The sequence below is a fragment of the Penicillium cinerascens genome (genome assembly GCF_028974065.1).
Source record: "Penicillium cinerascens strain IBT 15544 chromosome Unknown contig_16_segment0_segment0, whole genome shotgun sequence".
Lineage (NCBI taxonomy): Eukaryota > Fungi > Ascomycota > Eurotiomycetes > Eurotiales > Aspergillaceae > Penicillium > Penicillium cinerascens.
This window is the reverse complement of record NW_026695286.1, coordinates 1,891,287-1,919,262: the sequence shown is the minus strand read 5'-3', so window position 1 is coordinate 1,919,262 and position 27,976 is coordinate 1,891,287. Positions and strand designations below refer to the sequence as shown.

Genomic DNA, 27,976 nt, shown 5'->3' with positions numbered 1-27,976 from the left:
CGTATATCCAATGATCGCAAAGATAACGAGAGAATAAAGTTCTGGACGCGACGCTTTCAGTAGGTACTTTTGCGCGGCCAGGGAGGTCTTCGACGTCATTCGGGCCGTGCGGGAAAAAAGAGTGAAACCTTCACCTTGTCTCAAGCCTTATCGCTTTTTCTTGGATCGCCCCCCTCCATAAACTTTGCTTTTTATGTCCTGTGTCCGTGCTGAGTGTGAGTGAGAGGCGCTTTTGGGCTTCTTCTTCTTCTTCCCCGCTCTTCGTTGCTGCGTGTTGGCGCGCCTTCCTGGAGACTTGACCCTGAATTCAAAACATTGAACTGAAACCCTCACGTCCCGCCCCTCCATGGCATCCACGCTGCCATTGTTGCTTCTTGAGTTTCAGCATAGCCGTCGCTTGGCCTCCGCCAACAATCACCGGCATTGACCGGCGTGCGCGGACGATGCGCCCTGGGCTGGCTAAACCGGGCGCGCTCCCACTCCTGGCCCTGATTGTGTTCTCGCTGCTCACTCTGGTGCCATCACTGTCGAGTATATACAACATTAAGTTAGCGGATTTTGCGTCCTACACCAACGGAGCTCGTCGTATGTCCATTGGCTCGATCCTTGAGGAATGTTGGAATGTTGAGCTAACACATGGTCCCTTCTTTAGAAGTCCCTCTCATCCAGAATAACGCTGCCGACCTTGTCTCGGAAACACATCCAGTCGATCCTCGCAGGCCATGGATCCTGGCTGCGCAGTATCGGCCTCGTGGGAACCGCCCGTCGCGGTCGTCACGGACGGGCCACAGCGCGCCGACCTTTCCCAGCGAGATTGCCCCTGTCAAAAATGAAAGTCGCGTTTCGCACAGTGCCGAGTCCTCGTTCATGTTCAGTCGAAGGGCTCATGCATTTCGAACGTATTTCATTCAGCAATTAGACGACTATCAATTCCTCACCCCCTTTACCAACCGGAACTACGCCACCGCAAACGCGAACCTCCCCCCTACTCTAGCGCCGTCGAACATTAATCCCTCGCCAACCTCGGACCACGACAAAATCTTCGAACACACCCAACAATTGAGTAATGGATTGACCGCGTTAAAAGACGATTCGGGACTTCATCTCCCTTCCTTGCGCAACAAGTGGCAGCAGGCCTGCCGTTCCGCAACTGGCCTTTCCTCAAAAGTATCGCCGTATAATTCCGCCCTCCATTCACTGATCCGAAGTGGATCAAAATACCTCGAATCGATGTTCTCGGGCAATGCATCTCCGAATCCTGCAACATCGCAAACCGACAACGATCGCGCTCTCCCAGTCCCAACACAAATATCAGAAAAAATCCCAGGTGGCCAGGCCACCGACGCTGCTAGCCACCATTCGCGGGAGCTACGAGGTAGCTGCATGGCTGTGGTGATCGGGCTGGTTGTAGGGATAATGTGGTTCTAGATGTATCATTCCTCCGGGGTATGATCTTGGAGTTGCAGATTTTGGCCGGTTGGTGTCGTATACGGCTTGTTAATGGCACTGGCACAAGCCGTTTATGTCATCTGATGTCTGTAATGAGTTTTCTTATTGTCTTATCTTGACATGTGTGGATGGACCTTGTATGGATGGCGCGGGTTAGCCTCCAGTGGATTCTTAATATTGACATTTACTTACTACATGCACCTCCCTTGTAAATATTGCGCGGCACTCAGGGAACATTTGAATAAAAGACCACATGCAATAGAGCACGAGTTGATACATTGCCATCTATACGAAGGAGGAGCTGAAGTAAACAATCCGTGCGCTATCAACGAGGTCCCCATGAACCGAACACAAAAGAAAGATCAGAATCGAAATGACGGACATGATGAGAACCAACATAGCCTACGCTGCCATTACCCGCAGCTCATACCGAGTCAGAAAAAATCACCGAGCTATCCTCACTCGTAAGAAGATCATGGAGAACCTTACCCCAACGAAGAGCTTTCTTGGTAAGCCGGCCAGGATGGTAAGAAACCAATATCAGCATGGACAAGAACATAAGAAACTCATCAAAGAATAGATATACGCCTCCTTCGTATTAACGGGAGAAGATCACTCCTGGTAGGACGACTTTCTTGGCAATGTCCACGATATTCGCATCTCAAGTGACTTGTACACCCTCGCCACCTAGTCGTGTGCAGAAACACGTAGGGGCTAGTTACCCTATGTGATCGACGACTCCTGTGATGACTACTTTATGAGAATCCTAGGTGCTTGGAATGATAGATTTGCGTTTATCACACTGGATCTGCATTCGGTCTTTTCGTGCCCGAGCAGAGTTCCGTTATTGAATCCAGTCTGCAAGTATACGATTGTCAATAAAAATTTTGTTTTTAATTATAAATCCATTAAATGATCCAACTCATGTCTTCAACTCCCGCCAATTATGCCCAATAAGCCCCGCCACATCCACAGCAACAGGCCTCCCCAACCGACGCGCAACATAGTGCAGTGCGCCATCAAGCTCATTCGTAACCGCACCGGTGGTAATAACTCTCACTCCAAACTCATTTATCCCAGCATCGCAATACGGAACAGGGACAGATGGGTTCTCGGGAAGAATCTTTGTACCTTTTGAATCCGGCGTTCTTGTCGTATACTCCTCGCACGCCGTTTGAAGACCCTTGGTCGCAAGGCGATGTGTTATTGCCGTGAGACCATCCAGGACACCTGCGGCTGCGAGAAAGTATCCTCCTATACAGACAGACATGATCGTCCGCGCTTTGGCGGGTGGATGTTGTGGTTTGGCGAAGTTTGCGACGAGTTCGAGAAGAAGTTCCAATAGTTGTGGATTCTCCGGTTGGATATAGGGGAGGATATTTCGGGATCTTGAACCGGGGACTATGAGAATGTCATATTCTGAGAGGTGTTTGTGTGCTTCCGAGAATGATATTGTTCGCTTGACGACTATGTTTTCTTGGGATGTTGTTCATTCTTCCTTGGCTGTGATCGTGATTGAAAAGTCGCAGTTAGAGAAGATTGATATTGGCCCGGTGGTGTCGAGGGTATTGAACGCCGGGAAGATAACTACGAGCGCCGACCCACGCATTTCAGAGTTGAGCGTACTTTTGTCGGTGGTTGATTTGGGAGAATGACAGGCAATATTGCAAGTTGAGGACTAGCTTAAGACATGGACGGTGACATCATCAATGAATGCTATAGCAGCGTCTTTCCCGAATCTCGTCGATGATCCTACAAGGCCGAGAGGTACAAACGGCCCATTCTTAACCCCCTCTCGGTTATTTTATGGCGCTGTGGCGATAGTCCGGCTAAAGCCCGCAGACATCTTGTACGAGCCCCACATCAGGTTGCTGCCGATTGTGGGGAAGTTCATCTTTGGAACTCGAATAAGAGCAAGTGTCAAAATGTTGCTAACCGTAAATAGTATAGTGCGCTTCAAAGTAGGATTTGAGAAATGATCAAAATAAAGTGTCGAATCTAATTTCGAGTTATCCTATAGTGAAATACATGCATACGATTTAGTGGCTTGAAGCCGATTCTCCCTGAGCCACCAATCATCTTATTTACTGTAACTGTATGACAAAGGCGTAAATATTCAGGTCATTACCCGTTGCGCTGCTATTATCGAAAGGAAATTTGTTTGAAAATTCATAATTGATTGGAGATATCAATCTTCGTAAGTTAACTTGGATATAGGGTCATCGCATATTTATGTCCTCAGCCGACCATTTTGCTTTACAGACGGGGAGCAGGGCGGCCGACGACGCAAGAGTAGGTCACGTCGAAGCGGTCGAGGTTCATCACCTTGTCCCAGGCGGCAACAAAGTCGCGAACGAACTTCGACTGGCCATCGGAGCTACCGTAAAGCTCAGCAAGAGCACGCAGCTCGGAGTGGTGGCCGAAGATCAGATCCACACGAGACGCAGACCACTTCTTGGCACCGGTTTTGTGATCGACACCCTCGAAGTACTCGTTGCTGGCATCGGTAGGCTTCCAGTCGGTGTTCATGTCCAGAAGGTTGACGAAGAAGTCGTTGGTCAGCTGGCCGGGGCGCTGAGTCAAGACACCGACGTTGGAGCGGTCCCAGTTGGCGTTCAGGGTGCGCAGACCACCAACGAGGACGGTCATCTCGGGAGCGGTAAGAGTCAGGAGCTGAGCGCGGTCAACCAAGTACTGCTCGCTGCGGACACGCTTGCTGGACTTGCCGTAGTTGCGGAAGCCGTCAGCGTAGGGCTCGAGGTGGGTGAAAGACTCGATGTCGGTCTGCTCCTGGGTGGCGTCGGTGCGGCCGGGGGTGAAGGGGACGGGGATACCGGCAGCCTTCTCCAGGGCGGCGCAACCGGCCAGAACGATGAGGTCGGCCAGCGACACACGCTTGTTCCCGGTCTGGGAGTTGTTGTACCGGCGCTGGACATCCTCCAGGACCTTCAGGACCTCGCGGAGCTGAGTGGGGTTGTTGACCTCCCACTTGCTCTGGGGCTCAAGGCGGATGCGGGCACCGTTGGCGCCACCACGCTTGTCACCACCACGGAAGGTAGAGGCCGAAGCCCAGGCAGTGGCAATGAACTTGGAGGGCTCAACGCTGGAAGCCAAAATGTCGCGCTTCAGCTCAGCAGCATCCTCATGGTTGATCAGAGGGTGGGAGAGAGACGGAACGGGGTCCTCCCATATAAGGACCTCTTTGGGGACTTCAGGGCCGATCCAGCGGACGCGAGGACCCATGTCACGGTGCAGCAGCTTGAACCAAGCACGAGAGAAAGCGTCCGCGAGCTGGTCGGGGTTGGCGAGGAAGCGGCGGGCAATCTTCTCGTAGGTGGGGTCGAAGCGCAGAGAAAGATCGGTAGTCAGCATGCGAGGCTTCTGCTTCTTGCTGGGGTCGTGGGCATCGGGGATGATATCGTCGGCATTCTTAGCAGTCCACTGGTTGGCACCGGCGGGAGACTTGGTGAGCTCCCAATCATACTTGAAGAGGTACTCGAGGAATTGGTTGCTCCACTTGGTGGGAGTCTTGGTCCAAGTCACCTCCAGGCCGGAGGTGATGGTGTCGGGGCCCTTGCCAGACTGATGCGCGTTTTTCCAGCCGAGACCCTGCTGGTGGATATCAGCGCCCTCGGGCTCAGCAGCGACATTCGAGGCGGGGGCAGCGCCGTGGGTCTTGCCGAAGGTGTGACCACCGGCAATCAAAGCGACGGTCTCCTCGTCGTTCATGGCCATGCGGCCGAAGGTAATGCGGATATCACGGGCGGCAGCAACGGGGTCAGGCTCGCCATTGGGGCCCTCGGGGTTGACGTAGATCAAACCCATGACGACGGCGGCCAGAGGGTCCTCAAGATCGCGAGTCTTGATGTCGCTCTGCTTGGCCTCTTGCTCCTTGCTCTCGGGCAGGTAGCGAACATTGTTGCCGAACCACTCGGTCTCACCACCCCAGTAGACCGACTCGTCGGCCTCCCAGGTGTCAGGGCGGCCACCGGCAAAGCCGAAGGTCTTGAAACCCATGGACTCAAGGGCAACATTACCGGTCAGGAGGAGCAGATCAGCCCAGGAGATCTTGTCACCGTACTTCTGCTTGATGGGCCACAACAGGCGGCGAGCCTTGTCGAGACTGACATTGTCGGGCCAGCTGTTGAGGGGTGCAAATCGCTGCTGACCCTGGCCACCACCGCCACGGCCGTCGTAGACGCGGTAAGTACCCGCGCTGTGCCACGCCATACGGATAAACAGACCGCCGTAGTGGCCGAAATCAGCGGGCCACCAGTCCTGAGAGTCGGTCATCAGGTTGTGCAGGTCCTTCTTGAGAGCGTAGTAGTCAAGGGTCTTGAAGGCAGAGGCATAGTCGAAGTCCTTGTTCATGGGGTTGGTAGCCTCGGTATGTTGGCGCAAAATGTTCAACTTGAGGCTGTTGGGCCACCAGTCGCGGTTGCGAGTACCACCACCGGCCACATTGGCCGAGGTGTTGTGAACGGGACATCCACTCATGATTGCTATGGATGGAAGGAATGGGGAGGAGAGAGGAAGAAATTTGGGGGACGAAAAAGGGTTGGAGGGCACCCCGCACTTTTAAAAGGCACGAAGGAACGAATGGCGGGAAACATATTACCTAGGAACGAAGCTCCTCGGGAAATGCGAGTTTGTCATCCCTAAGTGGCTAGACCTGTCGAGCCATTGATGATTCCTAAGCTACGCCGTTCTATTGGGCCAGACCGCCGTCAAGGGAATGTGGAGAGGCGGGGGATTTAGAAACCGAATGCAGATGCGGGGGCGTTGCGAATCAGCGTTGACGGCGACCCCCGTGTGTCCTCTTATTTGTGAAATACCTCTTTCTCTCCGTGCTATCCCGATTCCCCGGGGGGATTACAGTGCTCGAGCCGAGTACCTCGCTTCTGCTAGAGCGAATACAGAAACACAGGGAACCCGCTAGAACCGCGCTATGATGCTGTTCGAGCTTTGGGCTCTACTGTACATGTATTCGAAGGTTCAAGCTTAATCAGGCGAATCACAAACCACATTTGTTTCTTATTCTAACAGCTCCATGCGGGGGTGACTTATCGTACTTATGAATGCAGCCATTATCAATCTATGCCATTAATTAATGATCATCTGACTGAGCAGAGTTTGTCAGTCCCAAGGTCCAGACAACGGAACTCGCCGTTAAGTGGTTGCTGCCACGGGTGTATGACGTCAGCGTCTTGAATCGATGGGTCGGAGAATATCGAAGCATATCTACTCAGTTGTTGCGTGCAATCAGTCCCAAAGATGCTCTTAATTTGATCGTAAAAATACCATATTTCCCCTGTCTGGCATTCCGAGGCTGCGTTGCAGTACCAAGCTCCAATTCGGGCAGTTCGGGTCCCCACTGGAATCTTTCCGTAAATCCTTCACCTTTTAGGCAGTCCGTTCCGACGGCCGGTGTTGCCGGCGTGCCGGGTGGGTCACATGACCCATCCGAATATTTTACCAATCTATGAAAACTAACTAGGCTCGCTGAATCTCTCGGTTTTGATCGGCACCGCGTTAGCTCCTAAATTGAAGTTCAATTGTTGCCGATGATCAAATTGGGCGAACAGGAAACCGAACACGGACGTGCGATTGTCAATTTGGAATGAATACATCGTGAAAGCTTTGCCCTGAGCATGGGAAAATCATTCCGTGGATGATCGTCAGAAACTAATCAACCTCGTCCTCTTTCTCCTTCCCTTTAGAATTCGATTCGATCAGGAATCCACAAAGCAATGCCATACATGCAAATGCTACCGCCAACCTAAATGCTCCATGCAGGGCATTCAAATAGCAATCATCTGTCAGTTTACAGCTAGACCCACTTTCCCGTTCAAACTTGTTCAGTTCACCATAGAAAATGGCACTTGCAACAGACAATCCCACTGTCGAACCGACCGATCGAAAGGCATATAGGGCGGACGTGCCCGTGGCGTGTGATTGGTGCGGCACAACATGCAGCATAGCAAGAATTAACACTGTCATTGCGCCACCAATTCCAACACCCTTACAGAGCAGATACAGCTCCGGGACGAACCAAGGACTATCTCTCTCGATGAAGGCAAATCCGAGCGTGGCAATGACCATGGACAGCGGGGTGATATACAGGAAACTTCCGTATTTTCCCGTTACTCGAATAATGAGGCCGATCAGGAATGATCCCACCCCGGATCCTATCGAGTACGGTAGAATCCGGAGCCCGACCTCACTAGGCGTGTGGCCCAGCATTTGAAAGTATAGCGGCACGTAGTAAAGGAGAATATAAACCGACGATGACATGAACCACGCAGTCAGACATGTGGCAACGACACTGCGTCGACGGAAGAGCGACAGAGGAATGATAGGCTCTTTCGCCCAATGCCACTCAATGAAAAGAAAGAGTGCAAAGCAGGCGGCCCCGAGAGGAATTGTGATGAAAAATTGAAGAGTCACAATTTGATCGCCCTCGTGGTTCAATCCGACCAGAAGCAGTACCAAAGACGTAACCAGGGTGACACAGCCGGCAAAATCAACCCGACTGAGCATTTCAAGAAAACCCTGTTCCCTCTCCATGCCGCTCGGAAGAAATATGGCAACCAGCACGCACGACACGAGGGAGATCGGGGCGATTCCAATAAATGCCCACCGCCAGCCAAACGCATCATTGACGGCACCTCCAACCACTGCACCTAGACTGATTCCGAGCGTAAACATCACTGCTGACGTCCCCTGCCAAGTGCCGCGGCGCTTGAGGGGGATATGATCCGAGGCAATAAAGGTAGCGATCGAAATGCAGCCACCTCCTCCAATACCAGCGAGAACTCGAGCCAAAATGAGAACAGCCTTCGAGCGGGCGAGGCCGCAGATGAGGTTCCCGATCGTAAACATGCATGTCGCGAAGCAGAAGCTGACCTTTCGGCCGAAAATGTCACTCAATTTTCCGCTGAGTGGTTGCGTAGCCGTGAGGCCGATCAAATACCCGGAGCCGAGCCATGAGATGATCGTAAGGGAGTCGAACTCGTGGGCAATCGTCGAAGAAAGTGTCGCGGTGATGGTCGTATCTGCAGCCGCGAGGAACGTAGCGATCCAAGTGGAAACGATAGCGGCCACGACATTCGACTTGATAGAAACATCCGGTCGGTTAAGAAGAGGAGTCTCTTCTGTGTCCATGACGGGATGGCTAGCGGATGGCCAGTGATGGAATGTGTTCAAGGTCGCACATGGGCGCGGGGCAAGCCTTTCGAACTTTAAGGGAGCTGAAGACGGAGTCCGGGGGGGATCTACGTAAGGGGCGATGAACCATGATCGGCGATTCATCACATTGCATACATGTAACACACCGCAGGTCTCGGCCAATAGCCACTCATCCGACGTGCTCTTTTCCGTTTTTGCTTTTTCGTAAGGAATCGTATGCAGAAGTTCTCCGTTCACTATGGAATATTCTGCACTTGGTAAATTGCTTTTTTTCTCGATCGCAACCGATCTGCTGAGCAGCGGCTGAAGATGCCAAAACACTAGTTCATGAAGTGAAGATCGCCAACCCACAGCTGAGAATGGCGTACATGGTGATTAGAGTCATCCATAAGAGCTAGCATGGATGGACACAGCATCGCATACACGAGGCAAGGGTCAGACAATCTTAGAATCTGAGACTTTTTTCGTGGCCCTTCTGAATGGTGACATGAGACTAACTTGATTTGGTTAGCTTCGAGTCAATATGGAGCTCAACGCGGTACAAGATTCGCTGAACTGTCGGAGTCTTCGAGAGATCTAAACAATTGAAATTCCACAACTCATGTTGTATGAGATGGGATGAGATTGTAAAAAGTATCCCGGATAGACCAAGGCAAGGTAATGTTTTGATTGTTTCGAAATGAAGGCATTGGGGGATTACCAGATGATTGACTGCCTAGCAATATTCCAGGGTCATAATTAAGGCCGACAGACGGGGTGATGACAAGGTTCTAACCGTCTTGGGAAATGCATCGCCTCTACGGAACTAATATTGATGGTTCTTCCTACTTCCATCGGAGTTATGGCTTCTTTACTTCCATGAAAACATGATCATTGCAGGTATTAGAAAAGGTATAAAAGGGAGGATACTTCTCTGCCCTTGACTCCATCACAGATCCAATCCTTCTGGACTATTCTCTTCATTGAACTTTCTTCGAAATGTCCATGCAAATCCTTCGCTCTGAGGTTGTCCTGGAAAAGTACGGCAAAGCCCTTGCCGGAAAGACAGGTATTCTGACACGACTCCACGATCCCGATTTCAGTCACCAAGCTAACATCTTCAAAGTCTTGATCACAGGTGTATCCGATGAATCCATCGCCGGCGAGCTCGCCGTCCAGATTTCCGCCGTCAATCCCAAGCTTCTCATCCTGAGTGCCCGAGCCGAGTCGAAGGTCACACCGATCATCAACAAGATCAAAGAGAGCAAGCCTAATGTCGCCACCCGCTTCCTTAACATGGAGCTTGGTGATATGGGTGCCATCCGCAAAGGCGTTGAAAATGATCTCGCCGACATCCCGAAGATTGACCATGTGGTGTGCGTGGCTGCAGTGATGGCTTGCCCTTATGCAAAGACCAAGGATGGATTCGAGTCGCAGTTTGGTGTCAACTATCTTGCAAACTTCTTGCTAGTCAGGCTTCTTCTGCCAAAGGTCCAAGCTGCCGGCCCTTCGTCCTCTGTTATCATTGTGGCGAGCTCTGTTGTCCGGAGGGGAAAGCTTAATTTCGATGATATTGGCTTTAGTGTGAGTATTGTCAATCCTTTGACTCCGAGCACTCATCTGACGCTCGCTAGAATGGCGAAACTTACGAAGGCTGGGCCGCTTATGGTCAGTCCAACGTTGCGAGAGTGATGTTTGCCAAAAAGCTCGGCGAGAAGCTCAAGAGCAAGGGCATTCGCGTCTTCAGCATCGATCCTGGCGGTATGGATTTTCCAATACTTTTTGAATAAACTAAGCTGACTTGGACGCCATAGCTGTGAGGACTGGCCTGCAAAAGCATGTCTCACCTGATTTCCGAGCACAGGTTGAGGAGTGGAGGAAGACTGATAAAGGTACGTGTGGTCCACCTTTTCTCCTGGCTAAACTGTTCCTCACGTTTAGACAGCCATGACCGATGTGGATGGAAACAAGTATGATATTCCTCCATGGACCACTCGCTCCGAGGGCGCAGCCACTATGATTACTGGAATGATTGATCCCACTATTGCCGGTAAGTATCTCGTATCTCTTTCTTTGGAATCGGTTAGGATTCTATACTGACACCTTATCTAAGACTTTACCGGTTCATTCTTGAAGCAAAACGCCGTGGCGAACGAAGAGCTGCACAGCCAAATTCGTGACGAACAGAACTGGACTAGGCTTTGGGAATTGAGTGAAGCTTTCATTGGCGAGATTTATCCGCTATGATGCTATCGAAAAATGGTGGTGACTAAATCCAGCTCGTGATCAATCCTTGATCTCTTCAACACAGGAATCTCTCAGATCCGGCAATCTCAATTGCTTCTCTCCTCTTTTCCTCCTCCAATAATTTGTAGACTTCAAAAGCTCAGGGCACCCTCTTAAAAACCTGCCCCACTTGTTGAACACTCGTTCTGAAACTTCGTATGCCGACGGATCCCATGCCTCGCCCCATACTAACAGCCCGACCTCCGGCGAAGGTCCGCATATCCCGTATAAGTCCCCGCAGAGTTGATCCTCGTCGTACTCATCAATCTGTAGCAACAGTGCATCGCGGAGCGAGGGGACGGGTATGAGATCAATCCAAGGGTGATGGACGATGCTCCTCTGCGTGCCGCTCGGCTCCAAGCTCGGTGGCAACCGCAAGGTGACTGGCCCAGCGATGTTGAAATATGAGGCGATATCTTCACTGAGGATATCCCATGTCAGGCCCATGGTAGTCGCATTTTCAAAGGTTGCACGCATTATGTTGAACTGGGCCACCGGTAAGAGAAGATCTGGCGATTGCACCTTGTTGGCGGCTCCGGCGGCTACTTTCGCTTTCAGTTGAGCCCAATATTTCTCGCGTATCATTTGATTAGAGACACCCTTATAAGCTTTGCCATAATTTTGTATCGGGCTTGGTTGTTCAAGCTGTGTTGAACTTGCGACAGTCGTGCCTTTATGCTCAGGTGAGGCACAGACGGGTTCGGTGTAGATGATCCAACGCCTTTCTCGGGTTCTGCCCTGCTTTTCAGCTTGAAGGGCTTTCCTTTTTCCTGAGAGTCTGAGGTTAGTATTTGATTCAGAGAGCGTGGCTGAATGGAAAAGTGCCGCTTACGACTAGCCCGTTGGTTGACGCGATTTTGATGTCTCCGTCTTGATGCGGCATCTTGTTTAGAAAGTTCCATCGCTCTCCTTGTTGCATCATCTGACTGTTGATTCCTGGTGTCGGTATCCATTATGGGAATTCCAGGGTCAACGGATGAGAGTGCGAAGGTCAAGGTGGAAAATCGTGGTAGAGATAGGATTTCACGGAATTAAGGAACTAAACACCGGCTCGCGCAACCCACGGTTTGGCGCCCCATACAAGAGAGCCGAAAAAGGTGATCAAGTGCTTAATTTATAGTGCTTACTACCTCTACATCTCTAATTAACTTAATCACGTATGACCAACACTCCACCGATATGTTTTGATAAGTCATAAACAGCGCCTTACCAGCAGGTCATGAAACAAAATCCTCTATTCCGGTACCTCGCCATGTGCCAATGCCTCTAGGCTCACCTAGAAACATATTCGCGTATTCGATGAACCATAAAAAGTAAAAGAAAATTGCAAGTCCAGATTGAGAGCCTTCCAAGCTTGCAATGCCCGGAAGGCCCGCTGGCCGAGTCAAAGAACGAGAAAAGTTGCCCGCGTTCTCGAAGAGGTTCATCCTAGATTCTTTAGACTCTTCAACGCGGAGGAAAAGGAACAGAAAGCCCTTTGTGAATCATTGCACGAGAAGGTTCCAGATAACGCGGTACATTGGGCCGCTATGCCAGCGATACTGGTCTCCGGAACACAATATGCAAGTTCAGTCACATGTTCAACCCCCTCCGGTCGTATGTTTGCGTCTCTCCATCTTTGCTTTTCAACGCGATTTTACAACGGCGTTGAGGAGTTATTTGGAAAGTCAATTTTTCAAGTTCTGAGTTGCTTTTTTGGGCCCTCGGCGAGTCCACAGTTTGAATCCTTTACTTCCACGGCGTGGTCTCTTTATGATACCTGCAAAATTTATGCCCAATGTCCATGTATCAGAACCTCGAAGATGCAATATGTCTTATGGCATTAACCCCCTACCGTCTACCAAGCCTGGAAGAATCGACACGAGATACGGAAACCACAGAGAATGATAAAGTGTCACTTTCGGATTCCAACGACGAAGAATATAACGACCTAGAAGATCCAACGGTGTTGGGCACCGATCCAGAACACGAAAAATACGGCATCGACCTAAAGAATCAATTCCTCGACCGGTTTGCCGAAACATTAGCTCGTTTCAAGACCGACCCTAAAACCAAGACAAGGAATGATGCGAAACATGTGTCCGCAACTATGATGGTCTGCCATGAAGCCGAGAAGCACGTCAAGATATTCTGCGCTAAGAATGAGGGGCTTGAGGAGGAAGATGAGGGCTTTTTATCTAGATGGAAGTTACGAATGGAAACTATCGCGAGGAAAGGTTCGTTCGATTTTTAATAAGTGCATTAACATGTGCTTGTGTTTGTTACTGAGGTCTAGCTAGGGCATGCCTCAGACGAGGATACGTCTGCCATGTTCAACCTCGTCGCAGATCATCAATGGCCGCGGATCACGTCCTATCTTGAGTCGTTGAAGCGGGTTTTCCGATCTCACACAAACTCGGCACAAGTTACGGGTACGCCGAAAGTCTCTCTAGTAACAGAGCAACTTTCGACCATTCCATCCTTGCAGAGTCGGGAGTGGCAGGACGACAATGGATTTCTATTTGTCATACCTCTAGACTACGCTGTACAAGCAAATCGTTCCGTCCCCGCGGATGAGTTGGCCAATGTGAGATCAGACGCTGCTTGCACTGGTGAGACACTTTGTGAAATCCAAGGCCGTGTATCCGAGGTTTTCGAAAAAATTTGTCGCCTCTGTCAGCCTGATACTAAATTACAAGACAAGACAACTCTACTGAAGGAAGTCATGAGTAACATATTTGATCTCTGGAGAGAACCCCGGGCTCGATTCATGCTCAAGGCAGCCCTAAAAAGAGATTTTACACGGCAGAAAGAGAGACACATTACTTTTTCTTGCCAGGGTTTGCTACGCTGCATATACTTTTGTCGAGATTGCGAAAGGCCATCGAGTCTTTCGCTCTATTGAGATCGTGTCTGTTTCGCACAGCGGAAACCAACGCCGGGATATGAAACCACAGCGGCATGCAGTCGAAGACGAATACAAAAGTCTCCTAGGCATCATCAAAACTCTAGGTATCATTTTCCACCCTAGTTAGACAAATTATCTTGTACAGAATGCGGCTCTGTTCCCGAAGTTCTGCAGAGAGAAACGAAAGAAAGAGTTTTATCACGCAGAAACTCAGCTCCTAGCTTACTTCGAGTACTCAATGTCGCCAGAAGATAGAAACCAGTCACACAAATACATCGGATGTAGTAGGCGCTGCTGTTTGCTATGTTATGCACTAGTCCGTGCTCATGAGCATTTTGGCGTTCGGGGAACACATGGGACATTGCTACATAGATGGAACGTGCCCATGCCCTCTCCGACAGGGAAACGCGGCTCATCGACGCAACTCCATTTGGCCATGGACCGTTTACTCCTGGAATTGAAAGAATCTCTCCAGACTTTGTTCAATAGTCCACCGATGAAGCAAAATGACTTAAGGGCACAGTCCTCCCATGCACTGTCTTCGACGGGGGCCATATGGCAGCGAAACCCCGAATACCGTGATACGTCTTATCGAGGCTTCCAGTATGTTGATCGGCCAGGATTTATGTATATACAAAATGGTTTGCTAATCCTCTTACAGGCATTTAATGATGATGCCGACGGTCTTCAACAACGGCTTGCTTATTGTACCAATTCATAATAAGCCGGGGTACGTATGTATCTCGGGGGCCCACTTTGGTCTTCGATCGATGGAGGTGACCTTGGCAGAAGCCGAACGCCTTAAAGATAAGGATATCCGTTCCATGTTCAAGCTTGAATCCCCGAGCAAAATGCCTCTCCGACGCTTCTCCCATTCACACAAATGCAAGTTGTGTGGCCAATCATGTGGATTTCGTTGCTCGGCCTGTCGTATGAATTATTGCTCGAGAAGATGTCAATCAAAAGACTGGTTTGTACATGTCTTCGTCTGCTGTATCAAGAATCGACCCAATGACGTGGACTATCTCACAATTCTGACCAGGCAATGGCTTGTCGTGCAGCAGGACTTGATCTCCCGAGCTCATTTCTTAACAGCTCTCTTTCGAGACGATCATCTCTGCAAGAGTTTTGGATTTAACAATTGCTTGCAAGAAATAGAAGTCGCCAATCTTTTCTGCATCTATAACAGTTTGACGCGCGGATTTTCGCCAAAGATGCTTCAAAGTCTTCTCGAGCACCATACCCTAGGCATATTTACTGAGCATTGGATCCAGTCTCAAATGGCTCAGACTAACGCCGAAGAATGCGGCTGCTTTCCGTGGTTTCTCAGTCGGTGTCAATCACGCTTCTTCAACATCCCCAATCATGATGGACAGTACCTTTACCAGCATTGGGCCATACACGAGCTGGAGAGAAAGTTTTCCATTGATGATAACAGTGTTCTGTCTAGATCAGAACTTATTGTTGGGTCTTTATATAAGATTCTTCTCCGAGACTTCAACAATGTTCCCAATACAGGTGACCCAGAGTGGATCAGATTCGGCTTCTGTTATTGCACAAGCAGGACCCAGAAGAAACTCCTTGCAAATGCTTACACCCAGCTTGCCACCCATGCATCGCTCAACCAAATAGCAACAGCATGGGAGTCAAATAAATTACTTGATCTCATGGCGACTAAAGGAATTGCAACATTATCTCTCCGCGTCGACGGAATCTACCCCCGTCAACCTTCGCCAGAAACAATCGGAATCTACCGCCTCATGTCAGAAGTCTCGCACGGTCTCAGCGGCTGTCCAAATTGCTCATGCAGGAACGCTGCATGCGGGTTCCATTCAAAAGACGAGCCTTTACTCTGCAACGAATCTGAGGTTGAGTACGGGTTCCATTCAACCAATACATGGGAGCGCTGGCGACTGTTGAACTTCTATTCCGATCTCTTCGCAAATCCGAAGTTTAACCCACAGAAGATGCAGGAAGCAAGGCGACATCCAGATGTACAGACACTCGAAACGTACATCGAATCCTTGGTTCCAGGGTTTCGCCGCGTAATTTCGAATGAACACCTGACGGATGGAATGTTTCCCAAACTTAACAGTCGATTGAAATTCCGGGGCGATTATCCGTCTTGCCAATGCTTCATTCATAATCTTCCCGATTCTGAAGGACTCGATTATCGGGTCGCTGCAGAGATTGATTTCATTCGCGAGCAATATGAGGAGAGAAATGGAGAAAAGAGTTCCGAATAACGCGGGAGTGATCATGTATCGGGATTGGCCGCTCTCCTTTTCTTTCCAGCTGCAACTTCCTCCGCGATTCCTCAAGAAATTGAACATTCGTCTTTCAAGGTGACCAGCGTAGAGCCTTTCATCGCATAGGCGCGGCGTATCTCATGACATGGAGCACACGCGATGTCCATGCCTTGCTGGGAACATGCTAGCCAAGACTTCCAACTGGCACCCGAAGTCTGTTGTAGACCCAAGTGTCCAATGTAGGATGATAGGTTCGCAGTCCGTTGTCCATAGTCGATCCGTAATCCCGTGAAAATGGCTGATACGGTCACATACGGCTTATTTCTCTGCCTCGTCCACCAATTGCTCGACCTCCTGCTCGGTCATTCGGTGGAAGAGCTTCCTCGCATCGGAGAGGGTGGCCTCCTTGGGAAGACCACCGTTCACAGACTGAACATGAACCACAGGCACATCAAAATCGTAGACGTCCTTCCATTGCTTGTTCCCGGCATCATCAATGTTCTTCTCGACGTATTCAAAGGGTCGGCGTTTGTTTAATTGGACGACGGTGTGCTTGGCGGTATCGCACAGGCCGCAGCCAGCGCGAGTAAAAAGAGTCACGCGAGCTTGACCGAACAGGGCGCGCGTAGGAAACATGGCAATTGACCGTTGAAAGTTGGATGTTGAACGTTTGCGGTTGACGGTTGACGGAAGAAGCTCGGGATCAATACAGCGGTCAGACCGAGTTCTCCGCGATGGAACCTTCGAGCTTCCCATCGGCTAAACCGCGTTAGGTAACCTGGGCCAGGTCAATTGAGACTCTCTTCTCCCCGCGATTTTCAGTTATACTTTGCTCGTTACACACCATGGCCGACAAATGTGTTCACAAGGGATGTGGGAAGACCTTTTCCGACCCGGAGGAAGAGTGCGTGTATCATCCGGGCCCCCCAGTGTTCCACGAAGGCCAGAAAGGTAAGTACCTTGGTTGCTGGAGCTATTCCCTATCCGTTTCTTTCTCCATGTCTGCATTCTACCGTGCATCGCTGCGATAGCTGCAGTAATCGCTACATTTGACCCGAGGCTAACTGCCGCAGGCTGGAAATGCTGCAAGCCCCGCGTCTTGACCTTTGAGGAATTCCTCGCCATCCCACCATGCACCACCGGCAAGCACTCGACCGTCGACGACACGCCTGCTCCCGAGCCGCCCAAGGTCGCAGAGCCTCCTCCTGAGCCTTCCCCCGTTCAGACCAAGCTGCCCGAGCGCTCCGCCATCTCCCCCGCCATCCCGCCTCCTACACCCCCCGCGGCCCCGACACCGGAGCCCGACTCGGATGATCCTGATCTGGAGATCCCCGCCAATGCCACATGCCGTCGAAAGGGATGCGGTGCTACGTATACCGGATCGACCGCGCGGGATGAGGAGAAGTGCACGCACCATCCAGGCCACCCAGTGTTCCACGAGGGGAGCAAAGGATGGTCTTGCTGCAAGCGACGAGTGCTCGAGTTTGACCAGTTCTTGAAGATTCCTGGCTGCACAGAGAAGACCAGGCACATGTTCGTTGACAAGGCCAAGGCACCGGGCGAGGAGAAGGTTGACTCGGTCAGGTAGGTTGACAAACAGGACCCTGCCCACTAGACATTAAAGACTGACATGGATGTCCTCTCCAGGAATGATTTCTACCAGACTACATCCTCCGTGAACGTTTCTCTCTACCTGAAGAAGATCGACAAGGAGCGCGCTCGCGTGGATCTTTCCACCAATTCGATCACCTTTGACCTTCCCACCTCCGACAACAAGCGCTTCCAGGATACATACAAGCTCTTCGCCCCGATCGACGCGGATAAGTCATCGTTCCGCGTGCTGGGCACTAAGCTGGAGCTGACCCTGGTCAAGGCGGACGGCACCAGCTGGCCGGTTTTGCGCAGCGATGACAAGTGGTCTGGCGAGCGCATCCAGATTGGAAATGCTGGACGGGCATGATTGGGCATATAGATGAGAGGAGAGCATAAAAAACAGGTTGCGTGATTTGATTTTTGATCGCCGCTATGAGTACCACGAAGAGGTAGCCAGCGCTACCTGCAACGAGACAGATGTTTTGCAATGCAGAAAATGAATCGACGATTCGAGTCCGAGAGCGAGTTAGGTTGGACTCCAGTACACTCAAGTATAGGATCCGCGAAGCTTATTTACTCGTAGGCCGTGAATTAGCCGTACAGTATACTTGCTTCCCTGGCAAGTCGACAGACATTGAAGCCAATTACGAATACTCGAATCGCTTACGCAGACCAAGCCATAGAAAGCCCAATCCACACCAATTGAGGTTTGGAAAAGGAATATACCGCCCCCTCCACAGCTAGAGCGCATGGAGCTCCCGTGAGGGAACCCTAGCACAGCCATATTTGGAAGGGAAAAAGAGAGACGTTTTTTTCTCCGGAGCCGGGAACGGAAGAAAACCCATAGAGGAATAACCCTGGATAACCCTCAGCAAGCCATAAATATGGAGCCCCGTGATAAAAATTTACATATGGTATGTAAACCTCTACTGATGATGAAGAAAAGAAAAAGAAAGATTGGGATTTCGCGGCCGGTATTTATGCCAAAAAAAATCGACCAGCGCTAGGTCTGATTGGGTGCGGAAGAACCATTTGGCCGACACGCGACAGCACGTGACTTGTCATGACTAACGGAAATCCGAAAACGGACATAGGGCAAGCGGCAGGGCAAGTGGAACCATGTGATACATTGTCTCACATGTGAAGGCCCCGCGTGTGGAGACGGGATTGAAAGAAAGTCGAAAGTCGCAGCGGTGAACGTTTAGCTGTACATCAGTACTGTACTACTTAGACTACCGACGTAGCACTCAATTGACCTACAGTATACCGGTACTATATAGACCGAAGAACGGACTCTACATACTATATCTATTGTTTCCCAACTTTTCATTGTCCGTAGTAGTACCCGTGGCAACAACGCTCGCGAAGGTTCCCCTGGGTGGCGTCTTCCAATCGGGGAGCGGGAGCACGAGACCATTTGGCTTCCACCCCTCTTTGTCTCATTCTTCCTTTAGCCTTTGCCCTCTCGAGCCCGCAATTTATAGCTTTTGCCCCATGCGACCACTTGCCCCATAGGTGCCTCGTCCCTGGTCCGTTCTGTCCTATTTCTTCCCCCTGTCCCCCCCCTCCTCCTGTTACCCTGCAGATCTCCCGAAATCTCCAGGCTCCAAGAATTTTTGTTGAGGCTCGAATTAACTGTCTTGAATGCCAGACTAGCATTGCTTAGTCCCCAACGCTCCCTCAAATTAAAAACTCTTCAAATCTGCCATTTTCGCATTGTCGCATCCCTTTTCTTCTCCTATTCTTCCCATCATGGGTTCCTACGAGACCGCGAACGGCGCCAGCGCCCTGCGATACATCCCGCTCTCCTACAGCCCGGCCGACTCCCAGTCGACTGCTCTCCGCCTCATTCTGAGCCTTTTCCCGGACTGGGAGGGCGCTGGCAACAAGATCGAGTTCGTCCGCTTCACCGACGGCATCACCAACACGGTTCGTCCGCCCACTTGCGCGGTCACTCCCACTGAACTGCGAGCCCCTCTTCGGACCTGTTGACTAACGTGCCTGTACAGCTCCTGAAGATTATCAACCGCAAGGCCGGCTTGACGGAGGAACAAATAGACAATGAGGCCGTACTCATGCGCGCGTACGGGAACGGCACTGAGATCCTCATAGACCGTGAAAGTACGGAGCCCCTGGGCCTTTTCCTGGCCCTTAAACCCCCTCCCACCACCCCATATTCATCTGGGTTCCCTCTTGCCTTTGCTGTCGATTACGACGTTTGCTAAAGTAGACCTGCGCCATTACAGGAGAAACTACGTCCCACGCCCTCCTCGCCGCCCGCGGCCTCGCTCCTCCTCTCCTCGCTCGTTTCAACAACGGCCTTCTCTACCGGTTTATCCGTGGTAAGCCCTGTGGGCACCAGGATCTGGTTAGACCACCTATTTTCCGCGGGGTTGCCCGCAAGTTGGCTCAGTGGCACGCTGTCCTTCCCAGCAACGCCAGCAGCTCTACACCCTCTGAGGAGGCCTCGATTGTAGCCAACGGGACAGACTCGGAGAAGTACGATCTCGACGTCATCCAACCGCGGCGCGGAGGCCCCTCCATGTGGGCAGTGCTTCAGAAATGGATTCTGGCCTTGCCAGTGGCCACACCGGAGCAGCGATCTCGGCGACTAAGCCTGCAGCAGGAACTGCAGTGGGTCGTGGGCCAGCTCGACGATGGGACAGGCATCGGTGAAGACGGGGTACGCCACCAATCCCATACCCACTGGATAACTTGATTAACGTTTTGCCGGCAGCTTGTTTTCTCGCACTGCGATCTCCTGTGTGCCAATGTGATCATCCTTCCTGATGACGGCAAGCCGTCGGACGAGATTGCGCCCGTCAACTTCATCGACTACGAGTATGCAGTCCCCGCTCCGGCGGCGTTCGATATCGCCAATCACTTGGCTGAGTGGATCGGCTACGAATGCGACTACAACATGACACCCACGCAATCGGTGCGTCGCCAGTTCTTGACCGAGTATACCAAGAGCTACGTCCAGCAACGTGGGTTGGATCCGTCTTCAGAGTCCGAGATCGTCGACCGATTATATCACGATGTCGATCGTTTCCGCGGTATCCCCGGTCTGTACTGGTAAGTTGTGCCGTTATTTGCAATTACCCCCTACCAAACACAGAATGACTAACGTGATACAATTGCAGGGGTGTGTGGGCACTCATTCAAGCCCAGATTTCCCGAATTGACTTTGACTACGCCAGCTACGCCGAGCTGCGCTTGGGCGAGTACTGGGCCTGGAAGCGCGAAGTCGACGGCAGCCGGGAAAAGTCCGGCGAGGAGAAGCCTCTTCGCGAGCAGCGCTGGTCTCAAGAGGCATGAAAATGCCCCTAAAGGAGCTCCACTCCACGCAGCATTCGAATTCACATCTTGACGCTTTTTCGCGCTTTTTTTCGCTCTTCTCCTCCTGGAATAACGTCACAAGGCCCACATCGTCTCTTCCCAACGTCTGCGTTGGCGCGGGTCTGACGCGCACGGGTATTTGCAGCTGGGCCACCCCAGACATTTGCAGTTGGGCCATCCCGGGCAATTCAACAGTCTCGGATCAAGTTGAAATTGAAAGGGGAAACACGTGCGTGGAGTGGAGCTGGTAAACTTTATAGGCATCTCGTGCATAGTCGACGTCATCTTTTCATTGGGAATCTTCAACAGGTGTTTGGATCAAAATGTGGCTTTAATTCTCTCGCTTCTGGCATGCACATAGCTTTTTGGAGGATGCAATGTTTTCTCCGATATTTATTCAGCAATTCCATCGGCCACTGGCTAGCTATTTAATTCATAATGTGTTTTGCATACCGTGTAGGGTTTGTATGTGTAGTGTCTAGTGTCTAGTGTCTGTGCCCAGGAACAAGGCTGCTCTTGGGTCGCTTCCCGCCACGACTTGTACTTCTTGGCTTACACCCCTGCAGCCCCCACTCCGTATGCACGATGATCCGAACACGATAATCAAACCGCCGATCATTACGGCAATCGATATCATAAGGCGATTCCCCTCGGACACCTAGGTTATTTCCTCTGCCAGGCGGGGCTTTCCTATTTTAGCTGCCGCCACCTTTATGAAGGCACTCAGAGTCAGGCTCGGGCTCAGTGAGCTGCTCATCGTCATCACGTGATATATTGGTAGGATCCATTGAGCGCTCAGTGAAGTGCTCAGTGAGTGGTCAGTGCTAGTTAACTAGTGATTGGCTGCTCACTGATTGCTCACTGATTACACAGAGATTGATTAGAGGCATCAATCGAGCACTCGGTCCACGCTTAGTCTATACCCAAAAGGGGACTCGGTCCTATAATAGTGTTTATTTGTGAATTACTTTCTGACGGCCTAATCAGCTTCAATTTCGTGAGGTGGTTTATACACCTTCACACTGCTAACCGTGGCCCTCCCAAAACACGCGATAGAGCGGGATAACGCCAAAATAGAAGGCACGGTTTTTATCTATCATGCAGTGACGCAAGAGGAATATTCCTTTTCTCGTTTTATCTACGCCTGCCTTTACGTAGACCCGTAGGTTTTCCTTCGTGTTTTATTTCCATCTTAGGGCTGCTCTAGGTATTTTCTCATCTTAGTCATAGGTCGAAAGCTCTGATTTGCTCAATAAGATAGGCTCGCTAAAGAGACGCACTAAAAGCTATTAGAAAGGATCGAGGGCAGCAAAATAGAGCTAGGCTATTCAACTCCAGATTATACACTTATTAAAAAGTTCCTTCGCTGGTATAGTCATTTTGCGCGAGGTAAAAAAAGTAAGGACGTGGTGTAGAAAGGAAAGAGTTCAGACTACTAAAACGGAGTTGCCATAATGATTGCCCAAGGGGATCAGAGGTTGTTTGTGAAAATGATGTATTTGGATGTTTCTTTGATTCTCTCTTCCAAGGGTACATCCAAATGTTGCGTATAAGATGGTATCATCAATTATTCGTGCTCGGATAGCCGAAACAGCTGGCTATACTTCGCAACCTCACGTCAATGGTGCCGGCTCTTCCACGTATTGTCCATTTCGATGTGAAACCCTAGAAAGTTGAAGCCAAAAGTCAGCCTATTGAACATAAAAGACACTCTATATTGAGTGGGGGTGCTTGAAGAAAAGTAGTAATTTCAGTTACCTCCGAATGTTGCCCGCACCGCCAATACCAAAGCTCATATATCGCCCTTGGTCCTCCGTCGGACCACATCCTTGTGATCGCGATCTCATGTTGGCTTGAGGCAATGACAAATATTTCCCACTGAAAACAGCATCAGGAAGTAGTCTTCTTCTGTCTTCCCTGCCAATTTCTCCATCAAGGTCGGTACCTCGGAGCCTGAACCAGCGGGGACGTTTCCAGAATCTAAACATTCTGACACCATGCTAGTCTCAAACAAATCTCTCATGTGATCTAGCGAGCCTATTTTTCCTTAGTCCTGCCAAGCCAATGGGTCCTGTACTTACCTCGTGTTGAATCACCTGGATCATGAGCCTTTCTTGGCAGGTGGGGATCTGGTGCACACAATTTAGACAGAAAACGAAGCCCAGAGTCGCTTGGCATTACCCCAGATTAATATTGACCCACCACTTTATCTACAGTCCTTCGTTTCCTTATCATATTTCTCGTTGGTATGTATGAGCGACTTTATTTCGCGGGTTCGTTCTTTCAATTTAGCAGGTGATGGATGGCAGCCCAGCCACAATACCAGTCAATTACCATCATCTGATCCATTTTTGTTGCATTTTGGAACTGAGGTAATGTGGGAAACAAAAAACATACGTACAAAACACAAACATCCGGAAGATAAGACGATGGAAGTTGATTGATCCATTGCGGACGGGGAGTGGGTGGCGTAATCGCAGCGAATTAGGACTAAGCGATACGGGATTGCAATCCGCCATTATCGGCGTCATCATTCAGCCCCCTTGAGATTATACGGCAGATTTGACCCATTAACGCAGGATCCGAGAGACTTGTCTCCACATCTGGGGAGTTAAGCTTTCTGACAAGCTCGCGAGGGAAGTGGCGGGGGATAACTGGGGCAGGACTGATACGGCTATGCCCGAAATATCAAGTTATAAGAAACGAGAACCAAATTAAGCACTGCTTTGATAAAGATAGCAAACCCGTTGACGAATCATTATTCTCTTGATCGGAATTTTCGTGTGTCATGGTGTGATTATTGTTATCGGATCCGTACAGGTGACCATTTTTATTTGGTTTGAAGACATAGTTTCGTCTTATCTCTCAATCCCTTCTGTGATGGTATGATGTATATAGGTTTACAATCAGGGGCTTGCAATGTGATTTGGAAGGTGCAAAACTTCGATTAAACGACTCCTTCTGATCTAGACCATGTCAAAAGTTGGCAGGGCTGAGACTTGACTTTCAAACTTCCCAGTAGCTCCCGCAGCACACCCCCTTTTTGGTACTTATACATACAGCCGACTTGTCTGCACTGAGCAATACATTCTACCCGCGTGGATCATTTCAGGACAGTCATTCTATATATCACCTTCTGGACTACTGTTTCTCGGGTCCTCGACAATGTCTGCCACGGCGTTAACCAATCCAGCTCCAGAGTAAGTCCTGACCTATGTAAGCTTTAACTGCTTATACGTGACTTTATTGATAATCATACAGCTGGCTCAACAAGGGAGACCAGGCCTGGCAGTTAACGGCTGGTACCCTGGTTGCTCTTCAGTCGATTCCGGGACTTGCGATTCTCTATGCAGGGTTTGTCAAGAAGTAGGCGTTCTTGTGCCAAGCTTCACTATCACGAACTAATAACATTCAATCTACATAGGAAATGGGCCATCAACTCCGCATTCATGGTACACTCGTTATTCAAAAAATTTCAATTGATAATACCCTTCTAATCAAGCCCAGGTATTCTACGCTTTCTCCGCTACACTTGTGTGCTGGGTTATTTGGGCATACAAAATGGCTTTTGGCGAGCAATGGGGCAACTTCCCTTTGCTTGGAGCACCCGGTCCCGTCCTGACGATGAAACAAAACCTGGCTCAAGCAACTTTACCATCCGCAGATGTCGCGCCGAATTTCAACTTGTCAACTATGATCTACTTCCAGTTCGTCTTCGCGGCTATCACAGTCATCATCCTGGGAGGAGCTCTGTTAGGCCGAATGAATCTTTTGGCATGGATGTTGTTTGTGCCCCTCTGGATCACATTCAGTTATACTGTTGGGGCGTTCAGGTCTGTCGTTTAGCACATGGTACAACTTATGGAATGTGTTAACTGATGACACGTGCAGTCTTTGGGGCGGGGGGTTTCTCAGCCAGATGGGTGTCCTGGACTATTCAGGCGGATATGTCATTCACTTGAGCTCTGGTACTGCTGGTAAGTCAGGAAATGTCTGCGATACCTTTAAAATGTTTTTCTTTTCCAACACAACGTGTTTTATAGGGTTTACTGCTGCATTCTGGTTAGGTCCACGCTTGCAACGCGATAAGGACTCCTTCTACCCCAACAACATTCTTCTCATGCTGGTCGGCGCGGGCATCCTCTGGGTATGCTGGAATGGTTTCAATGGAGGCGACCCATATGCGGCAAGCCCTGATGCCGGCGTTGCCGTTCTCAACACCAATATTTGTACCGCCATGAGTCTGCTCGTTTGGATGATGCTGGACTACATCTTTCTCAAGAAGCCATCCGTCATAGGTGCCGTTCAGGGCGAGATCACTGGCCTTGTGGCAATCACTCCCGCTGCTGGCTTCGTCGCAGGCTGGGGAGCCATCATCATTGGAATTTGCTCAGGTTCGATTCCTTGGATATCGATGAACGTCTTAGGAAGGATGAAATGGATGCAAAAGGTCGATGACGTTAGTAAGTAATCCAAAGCTGACATGCCCCTGAATGAGCCAACTGACGCTTTTCTTTCCAGTGGGAGTTGTTCATACTCACATGGTCGCCGGCTTCCTGGGTGGTTTCCTCACGGGTATCTTTGCTACTATTGATGGATGTGCAGCGTTTGGTCTTACAAATCCCGGTGGCGCGATCGAAGGTAACGGGAAACAAGTATGGCTGCAAATTGTGGGTGCCTTATTCATCATTGGCCTCAATATGTTCATGACGACATTGATCTGCGTTTTCATTCAATATGTCTTACGCATACCGTTGCGTATGAATGAACAACAACTGCTTGTTGGTGATGATGCAATCCATGGTGAAGAGGCCTATGCATTGTTCTTCGAGGGTGAGAGGAGCCATCTCAGCCTTAATGCTAACGCGCTGGAGAGTGGCCACATCATCGAAAGTCAAAGTATGGCAAACGCAGAGGGTAGTGGTCATGGGACTCCTTCAGAATCTACCACAAATGGGATAAAGAAGGACTGAGTGAAGGGGGCCGAGCTGGCAGGTCACAGGATATAGCTAATTTCAATGCGCAAGTACAGAAATATAAAACTATACAAAAGCCAAAGTATCGTAGTGGTCGTCGGGAGTCTCTCGATCGGGTGTGGGCGGCTCCCCACTCTATTCATACATCTTCAGGGTAGTTCATCACCGAAGACTACCTAAAGACTGAAGCTCGTAGGTAAAAGGGTGTTTTGTACATTTGAGGCAGAGGTTTTCTTAGCGAGGGTAAGGTTAAATAGCAGCGCTATAGGTATGGGCAACAAGCCAATCGTTTCTGGATTTCGTGGATCTACGCCCGTGTCGTCGGAGGCACAGATCTCGGTAATTGTGGGCTCGGGGTCCTGGAACCACGGTTTGTGGAGTATACTTGCGTTTGGTAAACTGTACGACGGGTGTTAAGCGTTGTTTGATTATTGGCTAACTTCCTCAAGCGATGAAAGTATGAATCCCTTAAAGTGGACAGAGGTTATTTCATTGAGATGGTTGAAATCTCTAAACAGTTTAGTATGTGTTCAAGAACTAAATTCACATGCCAACACTCGCATTCGATCAGACCCCTCAATTCCCAAACGTCCGTTATGCATGGGTATCAGGAGGCGGAAGAATTCGAATACTGATCGTGTTCTGTTTTCCTCGTCTTTAACTTCCCATAAATGTTCATCTGTCTCTCTAACTTCCGTAAACACATAGCCAGACGAGTAAAACACTTGCCTGTTATTGTTTTTGAGGCATGAATCACTCCCTCCATCAGTCCCGCTGAGACCGATTTCACCCGATCCAGGGGCATGCACTCGATGAAGGCGCTGATCTATGAACCATAATGTTCGACCCGAATCATCATGTAGCACATGTATCATATCGACGAGTGTTGACGGGATAAACCCAATCCATCGGTGGTCGAATGTGATTGCAATATCTAAACCAAGGAAACTTGGATAGGGCTCATATCGACACCTATAGTTAATGAGAAACCTATCACCCGCATAATGGTAGAACCACTCCACAGATACTGGGTCCAGCCCCACGAGATGAACTAGATCTTTGTCCGGGGATATCGTTACATGATGAGGTTTTCCATCGCCGTCAATGTAGGAAGCCGTATGCGAGACTCCTGACTGGCCGGTATAGTCGCCGCGGGCCGCCAGTCGAGTAGGGCACTCTGGATTCGGAAGATCTGACCACCATTCATTCTTGCGGTAGTGCCGTTCAAGAGCCCGTCGTGACTGCTGACAAGCCATCCAAAGTCCGCTGTCCAGACTGTAGGCTGACATATTTGAGCCTCGGACTGGATCATTGCGGGGTACTGCTAGCCCAAAATTCTGGCCCAAATAACCGCCAGGTTCGAATCTCAGAAAGTCTGCACGGATTTGGTCTGCGCCATTTGGCTTGTCGAAATAGTGGTCGACAACAATAAATTCATGTACGTGCCGGTTGCCTGGAAGGGGGCGAATGGCGAGATCCCATATGTGGTCTTGGATCTCCGTCGGTAGGTTCCGAAATAGGTGAAAGCTCATGCATTTCGCTCCACCCGAGTTCAAACTGGACATATTGAATATGACAGGTTGCTAGTAACGTGGTTGAAATTTAGCCTGCAGGTTTACTGACTTGCGTTTACGCGAGCCTTGTGGCGAACATCGAAATTAATGCAAATACCCCGCTAACAAACACAAGCTTTCATGGATGACATCAATTTGAATGTCTTTCAATTTAGATCTCTTCAAGATCATGAACCACACTCTATACATATGTTCTAAAGCAAATATGGGCAATAAACTGTATAGTTCCTTGGTTCTGGAAAGTAAGATAGAATTGCTATCAAAGTTGGTAAACATCTCTATAATCCATAGGCTAAAAACGCTCCTTCCCGGCGAGGGCGGGAGGGAAGAGTTAGGATGTTGTTATCCCTCGATTAATAAGATATGATAGAATATAATTATTTTTAAAAAATTGCTATAGAACGCGTGGTGAAGGGGGGCGATGATAGTGAAAGACGAGGGAAATCGGAACGTAAA

At 50.0% G+C, this 27,976-nt stretch overlaps 12 protein-coding genes across 12 annotated transcripts; 6 read left to right on the top strand and 6 right to left on the bottom strand.

Moving 5' to 3' along the window:
* Positions 1–443: 443 nt before the first annotated feature.
* N7498_000684 (uncharacterized protein) lies at positions 444–1,428 on the top strand (the record flags this gene model as incomplete). Its single annotated transcript, XM_058447747.1, has 2 exons — positions 444–585; positions 653–1,428. 2 exons carry the CDS (start codon positions 444–446, stop codon positions 1,426–1,428), a joined length of 918 nt encoding a protein of 305 aa, XP_058313158.1.
* Positions 1,429–2,371: 943 nt separating this feature from the next.
* Positions 2,372–3,058, bottom strand: N7498_000683 (uncharacterized protein; the record flags this gene model as incomplete). Its single annotated transcript, XM_058447746.1, has 2 exons — positions 2,372–2,850; positions 3,055–3,058. The coding sequence occupies 2 exons, from the start codon at positions 3,056–3,058 to the stop codon at positions 2,372–2,374; spliced, it is 483 nt and encodes a 160-aa protein (XP_058313157.1).
* Positions 3,059–3,705: 647 nt separating this feature from the next.
* On the bottom strand, positions 3,706–5,946 carry cat2 (bifunctional catalase-peroxidase Cat2; the record flags this gene model as incomplete). The annotated part of the gene is made up of 1 exon (XM_058447745.1): positions 3,706–5,946. The coding sequence occupies one exon, from the start codon at positions 5,944–5,946 to the stop codon at positions 3,706–3,708; it is 2,241 nt and encodes a 746-aa protein (XP_058313156.1).
* Positions 5,947–7,134: 1,188 nt separating this feature from the next.
* N7498_000681 (Major facilitator superfamily domain general substrate transporter) lies at positions 7,135–8,613 on the bottom strand (the record flags this gene model as incomplete). Its single annotated transcript, XM_058447744.1, has 1 exon — positions 7,135–8,613. One exon carries the CDS (start codon positions 8,611–8,613, stop codon positions 7,135–7,137), a length of 1,479 nt encoding a protein of 492 aa, XP_058313155.1.
* Positions 8,614–9,615: 1,002 nt separating this feature from the next.
* On the top strand, positions 9,616–10,863 carry N7498_000680 (uncharacterized protein; the record flags this gene model as incomplete). The annotated part of the gene is made up of 5 exons (XM_058447743.1): positions 9,616–10,200; positions 10,251–10,377; positions 10,431–10,508; positions 10,562–10,666; positions 10,730–10,863. 5 exons carry the CDS (start codon positions 9,616–9,618, stop codon positions 10,861–10,863), a joined length of 1,029 nt encoding a protein of 342 aa, XP_058313154.1.
* A 39-nt stretch (positions 10,864–10,902) lies between these two features.
* On the bottom strand, positions 10,903–11,855 carry N7498_000679 (DUF3425 domain-containing protein; the record flags this gene model as incomplete). The annotated part of the gene is made up of 2 exons (XM_058447742.1): positions 10,903–11,672; positions 11,735–11,855. The coding sequence occupies 2 exons, from the start codon at positions 11,853–11,855 to the stop codon at positions 10,903–10,905; spliced, it is 891 nt and encodes a 296-aa protein (XP_058313153.1).
* Positions 11,856–12,679: 824 nt separating this feature from the next.
* Positions 12,680–13,135, top strand: N7498_000678 (uncharacterized protein; the record flags this gene model as incomplete). Its single annotated transcript, XM_058447741.1, has 1 exon — positions 12,680–13,135. The coding sequence occupies one exon, from the start codon at positions 12,680–12,682 to the stop codon at positions 13,133–13,135; it is 456 nt and encodes a 151-aa protein (XP_058313152.1).
* A 3,221-nt stretch (positions 13,136–16,356) lies between these two features.
* On the bottom strand, positions 16,357–16,674 carry N7498_000677 (glutaredoxin family protein; the record flags this gene model as incomplete). Its single annotated transcript, XM_058447740.1, has 1 exon — positions 16,357–16,674. One exon carries the CDS (start codon positions 16,672–16,674, stop codon positions 16,357–16,359), a length of 318 nt encoding a protein of 105 aa, XP_058313151.1.
* Positions 16,675–16,801: 127 nt separating this feature from the next.
* On the top strand, positions 16,802–18,017 carry N7498_000676 (cysteine and histidine-rich domain-containing protein). Its single transcript, XM_058447739.1, has 3 exons — positions 16,802–16,989; positions 17,112–17,622; positions 17,686–18,017. The coding sequence occupies exons 1-3, from the start codon at positions 16,884–16,886 to the stop codon at positions 17,996–17,998; spliced, it is 930 nt and encodes a 309-aa protein (XP_058313150.1). The 5' UTR covers positions 16,802–16,883; the 3' UTR covers positions 17,999–18,017.
* A 1,366-nt stretch (positions 18,018–19,383) lies between these two features.
* N7498_000675 (putative ethanolamine kinase) lies at positions 19,384–20,949 on the top strand (the record flags this gene model as incomplete). The annotated part of the gene is made up of 5 exons (XM_058447738.1): positions 19,384–19,560; positions 19,641–19,752; positions 19,878–20,314; positions 20,369–20,706; positions 20,775–20,949. The coding sequence occupies 5 exons, from the start codon at positions 19,384–19,386 to the stop codon at positions 20,947–20,949; spliced, it is 1,239 nt and encodes a 412-aa protein (XP_058313149.1).
* A 3,186-nt stretch (positions 20,950–24,135) lies between these two features.
* N7498_000674 (ammonium transporter) lies at positions 24,136–25,943 on the top strand (the record flags this gene model as incomplete). The annotated part of the gene is made up of 7 exons (XM_058447737.1): positions 24,136–24,170; positions 24,232–24,336; positions 24,395–24,422; positions 24,478–24,803; positions 24,862–24,947; positions 25,014–25,433; positions 25,492–25,943. The coding sequence occupies 7 exons, from the start codon at positions 24,136–24,138 to the stop codon at positions 25,941–25,943; spliced, it is 1,452 nt and encodes a 483-aa protein (XP_058313148.1).
* A 533-nt stretch (positions 25,944–26,476) lies between these two features.
* N7498_000673 (uncharacterized protein) lies at positions 26,477–27,511 on the bottom strand (the record flags this gene model as incomplete). The annotated part of the gene is made up of 1 exon (XM_058447736.1): positions 26,477–27,511. The coding sequence occupies one exon, from the start codon at positions 27,509–27,511 to the stop codon at positions 26,477–26,479; it is 1,035 nt and encodes a 344-aa protein (XP_058313147.1).
* Between the last annotated feature and the right edge of the window lie 465 nt (positions 27,512–27,976).